Genomic DNA, 13,324 nt, shown 5'->3' with positions numbered 1-13,324 from the left:
TGGTGGGAGGTGACTGGATCATGGTGACAGTTTCCCCCATGCTGTTCTCATGATAGTGAGTTCTCATGAGATCTTATGTTAAAAGTGTTTGACAATTCTCCCCCCCTCCTTCTGCCATATAAGACATGCCTTGCTTCCCTTTTGCCTTCTGCCATAATTGTAAGTTTCCTGAGGCCTCCCCAGCCATGTCGAACTGTGAGTCAATTAAACTGCTTTTCTTTATAAATTACCCAGTCTCAGGTCTTTACAGCAGTGTGAAAACAGACAAATACAATGGTCAATCTTTTTATTCCCCAAACTTATGATTAGTCCTTTTCAATTTACTTCTTAGATTTGACATTTCCTATTAAGGTGTTATTACATAAAAATTAGCCTTAAACTGAACTGAGATGAGATTACAGCTTCCTGGGTTCTGGAGTTCATGTTTCACGTTTCTGGTTTTAATTTTTAAAAATTATTTCATACCTGACAATCTAATGTTTACCCATACTTTTGTGACCCTCTCTCACACTTTAGAATCAAAAACAAGGCTTCCTATGCTCAAAAGTCCTGGATAGTAGGCCGAGCACAGTGGCTCATGCCTATAATCCCAGCACTTTGGGAGGCCGAGGTGGGCGGATCACGAGGTCAGGAGTTCAAGATCAGCCCGGCCAACATAGTGAAACCCTGTCTCTACTAAACATACAAAAAAATTAGCCAGGTGTGGTGGTGGGCACCTGTAGTCCCAGCTACTCAGGAGGCTGAGGGACGAGAATCACTTGAACCCAGAAGGCAGAGGTTGCAGTGAACCAAGACCACACCATTGCACTCCAGCCTGGGTGACAGAGTGAGACTCCATCTCAAAAAAAAAAAAAAAAAAAAGGCCTGGATAGTATATTCTAATTTTAATAGTACCAGTATTATTTTATATTTGGTACTTTGTTTGCAATTCCAATGCCAGGCTCCACATCAAGGGGATGAAAGGCTCATACAACACTGACATCTTCACAGATCATCCAATACAGTCCCTAAGCTATCAGTAACTTTCTTCTTCTTCACTACTTTAGGAAGCTATCATATAGTCATGTGTACCATACAGTCATGTATTGATAAGTCAGTGGAACTATTTTTCATATTTTATGGTCATTCCATTCTTCCCAATTTTCTGTAACAGTTTTATTTTCAACAGGTTTAAATGAAGATGATTTATTTCTGACTTCATTTTGACAATGAATCTAAATCTATGCTTCCCTTATGTTGAACCATTCAATTTTCTCTAACGTTCCCCTAAAGTTCAAACTTCGTATATTTCTTTTTACGTGGATTCACAAGCCATCTTGAATGAGTGGTTCATGCAAGGAAGCACAGACATACTTACAGACAACACTAAAAGTGTTGCAAGGTTTCCTGCAATAATTCCTGAAGGCGGTTCCACTGGTAGAGCTGATAAGAGCATACTGCACAAAGAAACCTTAAAACCTCTAGAGAAGAAAGGATGGGGCTAGAAGGTCAACAGTAGTAGTAGCTAGCACAGCCAATTTGAAGGAATGTGAAAATTTAGAGCATATAACTTTTTTCTTGTTGCTTGGCTGGGAAGTAAGTGTCAGCAAGCTATCATAAATGGCAACACTGAAAAAGTGGGGGCAAGAGAAGAAAAGCAGAAGACTTAGGTCAAAATAAAACAATAATTTCCTTCCAATCGCTCAAGCCAAAACCCTTTAAGTCATTCATGACTCTTCCCTTCTTTCATACCCCACATCTAATGTATCAGCAAATCTCATTTGATTCTACTTTCAAAATATATCCAGAATATATCCTACACAAACTGATCTCATTTCCTATCCTACTACATCAATCACATATCCTTTACTCCTTCCACTAAAACCACAGTGGTTTCCTTGCTGTTTTCTGTTTCTTTCTTTGAGACAGAGTCTCACTCTGCTGCCCAGGTTGGAGTGCGGTGGCATGATCTTGGCTCACTGCAACCTCCACCTCCTGGGTTCAAGTAATTCTCCTGCCTCAGCCTCCAGAGTAGCTGGGACTACAGGTGGATGTCATCACGCCTGGCTAATTTTTGTATTTTTAGTAGAGGTGGGGTTTCGCCATGTTGGCCAGGCTGGTCTCGAACTCCTGACCTCAAGTGATGCGCCCACCTCGACCTCCCAAAGTGCCGTGCTTGCTGTTTTCTGAACACACCAAACACATTTCAAGTTAGGGCCTCTGTATTTGCTATTTAATACCATTCCTGAGAATGCTCCTCTTCCACATATCCACATAACTAATTTCCCACTTCATTCAAGTCACTATTTAAATGTCACCTTATTTTATCAATCTTATCTAAAAGAGTACTCCCTAGTCACTCTGTCCTTATCTTATTCTCCATCTTAATATTTACCACCTAACATGCCATGTATTACTTGTACATCTGTTTATTGACTGTCCCTCCCCACCCCACACTTCCTCCAACTAGAAGATAAGGTCCATGAGAAGGGGGGCTTTTTGTTGTTATTCAGGACACCCCAGCTCCTAGAACAGGGCCTGTATGTGCAGGGTACTCAACATTTGTTGAATGAACAAATGAGTGAAAATAGTATCAAAACAGGACTCAGAAAATATAACAAAGGGTAAAGAGTACACGTATTTTGCTTTGGTAAAGAAATGGGACCTGGAACACTGAATAAGAAAAAAGAGAATTCCAAACTCATGAAAACGTTATGGGGATCTCAAGTCAACAGATATTGTCCAAGCTCTTCAGAAATGAAACTAATTCTGAATTGGTTATGGAAAAATGTGATTATGAAGTACAAAGGTGGCAGAAAAGTTGAGTTTTGACTAGGAAATAAGGCATGAAATAAACTGTTGTAAGAGAAGATTTTGGTTAACCATCTATATCAATTTTTTTTTTTTTTAGAAGAGATTTAGCTGAAATAAGAGGCAAAGACAAGCTCTGAAAATGGACTTAGTAAATTATCTGAATGCCATCATGTAGTCACAGACAATGTTCCAAGTGTGGAAACGAGGGCACAGTGGAAAAGAAGGTGGAATGTAAGCACAGAAGTAAAATCTAAGAATAAGAAACTGCCCAAGAATGTGCTAGAATAAAAGGGGGACTGAAATAGTTGGGGTAGCTTTAAAGGCCTAAAGTGAAAAATTAAACAAAAACAACTAAGCTGACAACATCAATCCAAAGGCATACCAGAAAGGCACAAGCTTCAGAAAACATGGAAGAAGAACAAAGATTTCAAGCCTGATGGGGGAAAAAAGGGAAAGGAAAACAGGAGTAAACTGTAACTCAGAAACACAGAGTGGGAAGACAGCTCCTACTAAAGAAACAAGAGAGGGTAGGCCTACTTCAGGGCAAACGGCTTTAAATAGTATCAGAGGAAAGACAGATGGATAAAGAACATTTAAGAAAATTAGGTAGGAGAAAATTTTAAACTAGAATGTCAGATAAGCCAACATGTAGAATGACAGAAGCAAAAGGGAGAAGAAAGTCTCGAATGTTCAAGCATATTCTCAAAAATGGCAGAGGCCCAGTGCGATGGCTCATACCTGTAATCCCAGCACCTTTTTTTTTTTTTTTTTGAGACAGGGTCTCGCTGTTACCCAGGCTGGATGAAGTGCAGTGGTGCAATCACAGCGCACTGCAACCTCTACCTCCCAGGCTCAAGCGATCCTCCCACCTCAGCCCCTCAAGAAGCTGGGACTACAGACATGTGCCACCATGCCTGGTTAATTTTTGTATTGTTTTTAGAGATGGGTTTCACCACGTTGCCCCCTGGTCTGGAACTCCTGGGCTCAAGCAAATCCGCCCACCCTGGCCTCCCAAAGTGCTAGGATTACAGGCATGAGCCAGCACTTTGGGAGACCAAGGCAGGAGGATCATTTGAGGCCAACAGTTCTAGACCAGCCTAGACAACATAACGAGATCCCGTCTCTACAAAAAAATTTAAGAAATTATCCAGGTGTGGTGACACATGCCTGTAGTCCCAGCTACTACGGAGACTCAAGTGGGAGGACTGTTTGAGCCCAGGAGCTGGAGGCTGCAGTGAGCCATAATTGCACCACTGCACTCCAGCCTGGGCAAGTTAGGCCCTGTCCTTTAAAAAAAAAAAAAAAAAGCGTAAAATATGCCAAAATTAGTTAAGTAGAAATATGCATAAAGTTACAGATACGTATGAACTGAATCAAAGGTCTGTTGATTTTGTCACCAGCTCTATGACCTTGAACAAGTTAATCTCTCTGGGACTTTTTTCTCTTGAAAAAAATGTTATTTCTTCTCTTTTTAAAAAAAAATGTGTAAATGCAGGAAAAGTGGTTAGGTAAAAAAAATGGGTGATCATTCTAAGCCCTTTTTTCTCCAGTTTATCGGAGGGGAATGAGACAGGGAAAGCACAGAATTCTTAAAAGAAAGAATCAGAAAGACGGCACATTTTTTAAATGGGAGAAGTAATAGTTAAGAACAGTTCTGCAGAGCGCTTTACCATCTAAAAGGTGCTTTACATGAAACATTATATGTTCACCTCACAACAAGCCTGAAAAGCTAAAAACACAGGTATCACTGAACACCATTTTATAAACGGAGCAACTGACGACTCAAGAAATTAAGAAACTGGACTAAGGACACAGAAACCATAGCAGACCCAGGATCCAACCCAGATCTAATGGCAGAACCAAATCCATTATCTTTCTTTTTTTTCTTTTTGAGACGGAGTCTCGCTCTGTCGCCCGGGCTGGAGTGCAGTGGCACAATCCCGGCTCACTGCAATCTCTGCCTGCCGGGTTCAAGCGATTCTCCTACCTCAGCCTCCCAAGTAGCTGGGACTAAAAGGCATGCAACACTACGCCCAGCTTATTTTTGTATTTTTAGTAGAGACAGGGTTTCACCATGTTGGTTGGCCAGGATGGTCTCAATCCCTCGACCTTGTGATCCGCCCGCCTCAGCCTCCCAAAGTGCTGGTGTAACAGGTGTGAGCCACCGCACCTGGCCCCTTTCTTTCTTAATAATTTTTTTTTTAATAGAGATGAGGTATTGCCATGTTGCCCAGGCTGGTCTTGAATTCCTGGACTCAAGCTATCGTCCCACCTCAGCCTCCCAGAGTGCTGGGAATTACAGGGGTGAGTTACCACATCTGGCCCGGAATCCATTATCTTTCAAAGTTAAAATGATCTCTATTATCATCTCCTCCTCCTCCACGTAATTAAGGATTTGTGGGTATTTTTGTGGATTATTAGGTAGTAGATAAGTAAAGAGTTACATACATACAAAAAAAAATTTTTTTTTTTTTTTTGAGATAGGGTTTTGTTCTATCACCTGGGCTCAAGCAATCATCCCACCTGAGACCATGGGCTCGCACCACCATGCCTGGCTAATTTTTTAATTTTTTTAGAGACAAGGTCTCACCATTTGCCCAAGCCGGTCTTCAACTCCTGGGCTCAAGCGATCCTCCTGCCTCAGCCCCTCAAAATGCTGGGATTATAGGCGTGAGCCACTAAAGCCCAGCCTAAAAAAATCTTTTAACGTAAAATAAAATTCCTTTCGAACTAAAGGAGTTAGTTTACATGTAAACTACACATCAACTCACTATACAAAATGTTTTCACATATAGTTGATCACAATCTATTAAGACTACCCTCTCAGTCCACACCTCCCTTATAGCTGACAGAATTACTGCAGTTGTACTATTTTCAGCCTTTCTACATACAGAGTAACTCACTTTTAACTTAAATTCTGACATAGTTATAAAATCATTAAACAAGTAACTTCGATTTGTGTATCCTGGATCCCAAGCATACAAAGAGAATGGAAAAAGTAGATAAAGGTGTACTTATGTATTTAGGTTTAAATAACATAAGTTTATTTTCTCACAGTTCTAGAAGCTGAAAGTCTGAGATCAGAATGCCAGCATGGTCTGGTACTGATGAGGGCTCTCTTCCTGGGTCAGTTTCGTTTTTAACATCTAAGAGGATTGTTCACCACATCTCTGTTAGTGATAATAAAACAGCTGCATTTTCCTCATCCTATTCTTTGCTCTAAAAGCCATAATCAGCCAGACCTAACTAATTAACTACAGTAATAGTGAAAAATCTTAGTAATATAATCTGCTGCTTATTAGTCCCAACCTATTTTATTACTCCTTTTCTTTATGTATGTTTTAACGGAACAGATTAAGTTTTGGATTAAATTCCAAAAATGTTATGTATATGATTCTAGTATTTCTACTTTAATGGGAAAATGTTTTCCTTCATAGTGGCTAAGAAACTCCAAAAGAAAAGTTCAACATTTTCCCATGATCCTCACTCCTCTGCATTCCTCTTCCTCCTGTACCCCCAAGTCAAGGCACACTACTCTTCACAAAACAGCAGACCATGGTTTCTTTCTACTGGATATCATTAAGACTCTTCTTGATGAAAACAAGCATAAGCAAGGACATAGGATCAAAGGGCAGGGTAACGGCAAAAAGGAGAAAATCCCAAAAAGACCAGAGAAAGTGGAAACAGGAGCTTGGTTATATCAGTGGCTACAATTACATTTCTGTTTTTCTCCTGTATGACTTCATTTTTCCCTTGTGGTTCCTTTTTTAAAGTAGTTGCATAAACAGCGGCCAGATAAGCATGTTTGAAGTAGAAATTCAGGGGAAAACAAAGCCTACACTGAATGGGCCACAGACTATCATGTATCATCTGATTACCACGCCCTGACATAAAGAGCATGCAATATACATGATGTAAATAAAAAAGAACATCAGATTCTTAGTCAGAAAACCTGAATTTAAGTCCTAATAAGCTGCAGAATTTCCAACAAGTGAACTAACTTTTCCTGAGTCCCACTTTTCTAATCTATAAAAAAAGGGATACAACCACCTGCCTACTGCTGTGAAAGCTGAAATGAGAAAAATACTACACATTTGCTGCATATAACTTTTAAAATCACTATAATGTTATGAAGGATAAAATTCTGAATTGAAGTCTCCCTCTGCAATCACATAAAAAAACCATATTCTGACATCTCTTAACAGTATACTGACAGGCGCATAATTCAGGTGGATAAATACAAAAGTGGCTTTTAAGCCACCATCTGAAATAAACATTGTACAGTCACCTAATAAAAAGTTTTACACAGCCCAACCATAGAGTATGATTACTCACATATAAAGCTAGTGCTATTCACCCACTTTCAACAAAATATATGTATCAAATTGCAGTTCCAGCAGTGTGCTAAATAATCTACATCTCATTTAATGTTCTACCTATAACTAACATAGTTAAAAAAGAGCATGGGTTTGATATCTGAATGACTTAAGTTTGAACACCAGCTAGGGTTATAGTAAGTGGTAGACCTTTGCCAAGTCTGAGCTGAAAATCCCTCAAATGTAAATTAGGAATAACACTACTCACTTCACAGAATTAAGATTATTGTGGCCAGGTGAGGTGGCTCAAGTCTGTAACCACAGTACTTTGGGACGACAAGGCAGGAGGATCCCCTGAGCCCAGGAGTTCGAGATCAAATGATCAGCAAGACCCTGACTCTACAAAAAAAATTTTTTTTCATTTGGCCAAGTATGGTGGTGTGTGCCTACAGTCCCAGCTACTCGGAAGCTGAGATGGCAGGATAGCTTGAGTCCAGGAGGTGGAAGCTGCAGCGGGCCATGCTTACACCCTTGTACTCCAGCCAGGGCAACAAAGGAAAACCCTGTCTCCAAAAAAAAAAAAATACTCTGATTGTATCTGTATTGACCCTAATATGATGCCTAACACACTGTGGTTGCTCAATATACGGTGGGTGGTTATTTTGATTGCCTTCTCATTTCCACAAAGCAAACACTCTTGTTTTTTAGGAATAAATTACATGTTCAAACACGATTACCAAAACCTCTTTCAGCCAAGAAGTACAATGAAAGGAATTCCTGAATATCATTTATAGATCCTGAAGTTGTGTCCCTAAAATTAATATAAGCAGATCAAATCCAAAGAGTTTAAAAGTCATCCCTCCTTCATCCTGTCCCTTATTACCTGCTAATATGTACAGTTACGTGACTTAAAACCCCAACAACTAGAACTCTTGAGGAAGGAGGTAGCTATTTCCTAATAGCATCCCTATGAGAAGCATTTACTCTAAGAGCCAGGCTGTCTGCTGTCCCTTCTCTAAGGACAGGTGAAAGCAGGAAGACAAAAGAGAAAAGAGGTCTCAGCTTAACTTGGAAAGCTAAATTAACTAAGGAAAGCAGATCAAGAAAGATTTGGGACATCACCTTCTTCAAGAATCCAATTTAAGCTTATGTCCCAACTATATACTTTGGTCAGTCTTCATAGCCCTATTGTCTCAAACTAATTTCTTTCCTGCTCTGGAGCTCAGGACTTTATGTTCAGATGTGATCCCTGACAACTTTCTTAAAAATATCAATGAAAATCTAGTGAAAGACCAAGGCTGAAATTTCATCAGATCCCCCTTTTCCTTCCAGTTTAATATCATTCAACTGTTCCTTTTTAAGACTACAAGAAATTAAGACTTGTGCCTTCATCCAGCAATGAAGTGGCAATAGGTAAATTAGACTCCCCATTGTATTTTTCCCCACAAAATGTTCATGTTTGTAACTTTCTCACTGCCTATGTTCAGTCTTTCGGACAGCCTGAGAATCACATGTAATGACTGTCAAAGTAGATGATCTGACACACACATACAGAAGAACCACTGGTTAGAGTCAGCGTGTGTGTACAAACATGCAACTGTGATGCTCTCCCAGGTCAATCTCTCAAAACCCACAAAATCAGAGACTGATGGTGGAGGAGGGTGGCCTGGGAGCAGCCACAAAGAAAAGATCAAGATCTGAGAAGTAAAATGAAAAAGAGCTGCAAGAGAGTTGATTAAGGACGAAACAGCCTACTGTTTATCATGAGGGAGGAAAGAGGGAATAGACTAGATAAGAAGTGAAGAAATCTGTGGAGGAAAAACCGCAACAGTAAAGAGAAAACAAAAAGATCTCACCAAATTGGGAGGATAAAACGAGCCCTCCTACGCCAATTCCGTGTTGTTGTTTTGTTTTGTTTTGTTTTCCAGGAAGTTACAAAACAGTTTTCAACAGAAGGATTACATTAACAAAGCAAATAAAGGAAACTTGTGCTAAAAATGTAGCCTACCTACACTGAGAGGTCTGAAAACGGAAATACTTCTTTCCCCTTTTTGTAATGGGTTTCAAAACAGTAGGAACAGGGTGAGGGATAAGAGCTATAAGAGGGGGAGGGGAGTAGCCAAGCTCTTCCCGAATACAGAGTCTTTCGACTAAATGCTTCTTTTAAATTTACCTTTTTGCGGTCAGCCGGCAAATTCCTAACTGAACACAGCGTTTGACTCTCAATCAAAATGTGATGAGTGGTTCAGACACCATAGGAAATTTAACAGCTTATGCAAACACAAGGCAGATGCAGAACCAGGACTTGCTTCGGGTGGTACTCTAACACCCCTTCACTGGGTGGCTAAAACGCCACTAAGGTTTGAATTGTGACCAATAGTGGAATGGAAAAAAGAAAATAGGAAAGTTAAAGCGCCTACGTTTAGTCAAAAAACCATGCAATTAGCCGGAGAAGTTTGTGAACGGGCAGTAAGTGGAAAACGGTGGATACAAAGGGGCTAACTAGATAAACAGCTACTACAAATTCGGTCCGTCTTCCTTACGGGGAGCTACACAAGAAGGAGTGAGTCCCTCCTATATAGAGGAATGCTGCTTCTCAGCCTAGGCAGTTTCAGTCGCAGGCAGGGGCTGCCCGCCGAGAAGGGCCTGTCCAGCACAAACCCGCAGCACACACTTACTTTCGTCCGGCCATTGATTTTGTAGCTGCCCAGCTTCCCGTTACAGTGGCGTATCAGGTCGTCCATGCTGCTCATGAGCAGCCCAATGGTTTCGCAGCCGGGCTCCTTGCCCTCGATCCAGGTGATCTTATCGCCTCGGATGTCCTTGGACGAGTCACTCTTCTGGCTGACCAGCTGCCCGTCCGTGAACTTCCCGGTGTCGTGCAGGGCGCGCACCTCGTCGCCGATCTGCTGTCCGGTCTCCTTGCCGAGGAAGTCGTCCACCACACAGATGCCGTGCTTGTTCATGCACGGCACGATGTACTCGAGCGCCAGCTTCAGCGCCGGCAGGGGCTTCGTCTGCCCGTTGGGCCGCAGGCCGCCGCTGGGGCTCAGCGCATCCCCGGGCGTGTTGCTTGGGGGGTACAGGTTCGCCTTCTCCTGGAACAGCGATGAGCGGGCCGGCGGCTCCTCCTTCCCGGGCTCGGCTTCGGCAGCCACCGCCGAGCCCTGGCCGCCGGCGGCCGCACGAGACGGCGACGCGGCCGCCGCTGGGTCGGCCGGGGGCTTGGCCTTTACTTTTCCCTTGGCCGCTTCCCCGGAGGCGTTGTCCCGGCGCGCCGCTGCCTTCCTGGGCTCCCGGGCCCCGGCCCTGGGCGGCGGCACTGCAGCCGGCGGCGCGGGGCCGGAATGCTGGTGTGGGCCCACTCCGTGGCCGAGGGCGCCCTCGCTGCCCTGGCACACGAGCTTGTGCTTCTTCCAGTCCTGACGCTGGTGCTCCTTGCAGCAGTAGAAGGAGCTGCGGCAGCGGCTGCAGCGCAGCAGGTTCTCCATCTTCCCGCACAGCTCGCAGTACTGCCGGTCTCGCTCGCTCGGGCTCGGCCCGCCGGGCCCGCCGCTGTCATTGGCCATGGCGGCGGCGGCGGCGGCGGCGGCGACTGCGGCGGCCGAGCAGGAGGGGTGGCGGCCGGACGGCCTCGCCCGAGGCTGGGGAGCGGGGAGAGAGATAGGGGCCGTTACTGCGCCATGCACCCGCTACCCTCGCCTCAGGGAGGCCGGCACCCCACGCCCTCGGCCCGGCCGCTTCCGAGTCCTAAGCTCCGGCGCAGCGCCGGCAGCCGCCTCAGCGCCTCATCGCCGCCGAGGGCTGAGAGAACGCGGCCTGTGCGGCGAATGGCAACCTGGGCTCAGACGCGCGGGCCTGGGGAGCGCAAGACCGGCCCCCTCGGCCGCCGCCGCCGCCTCAGCGTCCCGGGCGGCCCGGCCCAGGCTGTGGAGGAGCGCAGGGCATGCGGGCGCCACTCGCTCTGCGCGCTCTGCACGTACACCACGGCCCCGCGGCGACCCGGGCGGGCGGCGCGCGAGGGCGGAGGGGGCGGAGGGAGGACCGGGAGGGCCGGGGGGAGGGCCGAGGGGCGGGGGCTGCCCGCGCTCCTCCGCACTCGGCGGGGCCGGGCCTCGGCTTCTGCCTCGGAGGTGGGTCGCCCGCCTTCCCTCCGCCCGGGACGGGACTGGGACGCCGAGAGGCCGGTGCGCTACCTCAGCCCGCAGCGGCCTCCTCGGGGACGCCGAGGCGCAGGCCCGCGAGCGGCGGAAAGGCGTGGGGCAGCGCGGCAGCGCCTACACCTGCTGGAGGAGGGCGCCAGCCGCAAGCGGGTAGCGGAGCGAAGGCGGCGTAATCATGGCTGCTCTTCCTCCAGGCCGGCGCGGGGTGTGCGAGGCTCGCTCCAGTCAAGGTTGCAAGGTGGCTATTGCGATCCTCATTCTGCAGAGGAGGAAACGGAAATTCAGAGAAGTAAAGTAACTTGCCCAAGGTCACGCAAAACTGGGACTGAATCCAGGAATCAGGCTCCCAGATTCCAAGGCTGTTTTTTCCATTACACCATACAGCCTCTATTTCAAGAAGCCCTGAAATGGTTAAGAACAAAATAAGTATTACTATGGTGTTAATCCAGTCTCTTGCGCCCCGTTTCGACCTAATTTAAAGGTAATGAAATTTGAGGGTTTTAAAAAAAATCAAAAACTCATTTTTAAAACCTTTGAAATCCCGCCGAGTTCAAAACCCCATGAAGAAATTTTGGGCTACCAAGTTAAATGTAATCAATGCTCATTCCAATATCCAATTTAAACTGATGGGATTATTCCTGAAAAGTGAATTTTGATGGTAAATGAGCACTACTACATTAACGACTCTCACATTTATTTTTAATAGAATCTGTGCTGCGCGGATGAATACAATTCTTTGTTTTACAGAGCATAAAAACCTTACCAGAAATAAGCCAAAGATGTTTCTTTCTGCTGCTATTTGTCTTAAGAATTAAAAGGCCTGTGATTTCGAGTTTAACAATCTTTATCGAACACTCTATGTGGAAAGTGCGGTGCTAGGCTTGTGTATCACTTGAGTATACTGTAACTTCAGTCCTTGAAATATAGCCTTCCAAACTTAAAAAGCTGCAATATGTATTTCAAAAGCAGGATATAAGAAATTATTGTAAACCATATTGTAGAAGTTTAAAAAGAGGCTTGAATCCAAAAATATAAAACCTCTTCATCAAATATACAGAATTTAAAACTGTTATAAAATCCTGCTGCATGCATAAATGGCATTCTGGGGATCCAATCAAGTGAAAGAGGATGATAATTCCAATTAGCTTGTCCTTTGGGAAACTGAGATAAATAATACTCACATCTTCAAATTTCAAACCGAACTAAAAATCCAAGTTTCTGTAAAGAATTTAGACCTGGACCTGTCTTATGTGTATTCTACTTTCCCAGAGCTTTATTAAATACAGTAAAATGTCATTGTTGCAGACATTACTAATTAGGCTGTTCAACAAATGTATTGAGAGTCCTTGACAAACAAATGAATTAGTCATACTACACTCAGAGACACATAGTCCAATGCAGGAGGCAGGCATGTAAACAAGGACAATCCAGAGTTCAGAGTTTCCTAAAAGAGGGATGAATAGGATGGAATGGGAACACAGAAAAAGGAATTGCTAGCTCTGCCGTTTGCACTAATAAAATCCAAGAAAATTAATTCAGAAATTCTTAAAATGTAAAGGAGCTATCTCATGGCTTACAAAAATAAGCATTTAAAACATTTTTCATACACGTAAATTACGTAAAATGTAATTTAAATACAAGTAGAGTCTAATACTTCTTAGGCTTCCTTTTGCTATAGTAATTATATATGATGCTTAATTATTCACAAGAGCAGGAACTTTACTAGGAGGACTCATTCCACAAACACTTGATTCTTCCAACAATTTCTTTTAAATTTGCTATTTCAGTCTGTGGTGTGTCTACAAATTATTTACATCTCTATATGCTCTACTCATATATTTTCCTTGAAGTTTACTTAAAAGAATAGATGTCCATATCAAAACCTTTATTAGCTTTCTTGTTCCAATTAAGTATACAAAATCACAAATTGAACATGTATATCCTAAATATACTTAATCCATCAAATAGAACACTTGCAACACTTTAATGAATACAACAGGCAAATATAAAATACTGATTTCAAATAGTTCCAAAGATCCTTGATTTCAGGAT

General features: G+C 43.6%; 1 protein-coding gene across 6 annotated transcripts in view; it reads right to left on the bottom strand.

The window, feature by feature from the left end:
- The window catches only part of EGLN1 (egl-9 family hypoxia inducible factor 1), a 60,123-nt gene extending 47,317 nt beyond the window's left edge, over positions 1-12,806 (bottom strand). For all 6 annotated transcript variants that reach the window (XM_063596562.1, XM_063596565.1, XM_014343469.5 and 3 more), the window contains exon 1: positions 9,788-12,806. In XM_063596562.1, coding sequence (XP_063452632.1) covers positions 9,788-10,678 — 891 coding nt within the window. In that variant the 5' untranslated portion in view covers positions 10,679-12,806. The remainder of the gene's footprint in view (positions 1-9,787) is intronic.
- Positions 12,807-13,324: the final 518 nt, after the last annotated feature.

The sequence above is a fragment of the Pan paniscus genome, chromosome 1 (genome assembly GCF_029289425.2).
Source record: "Pan paniscus chromosome 1, NHGRI_mPanPan1-v2.0_pri, whole genome shotgun sequence".
In the NCBI taxonomy this organism is placed as follows: domain Eukaryota; kingdom Metazoa; phylum Chordata; class Mammalia; order Primates; family Hominidae; genus Pan; species Pan paniscus.
Note: the sequence above shows the minus strand (reverse complement) of the source record. Positions and strands in the feature narration are given on the sequence as shown.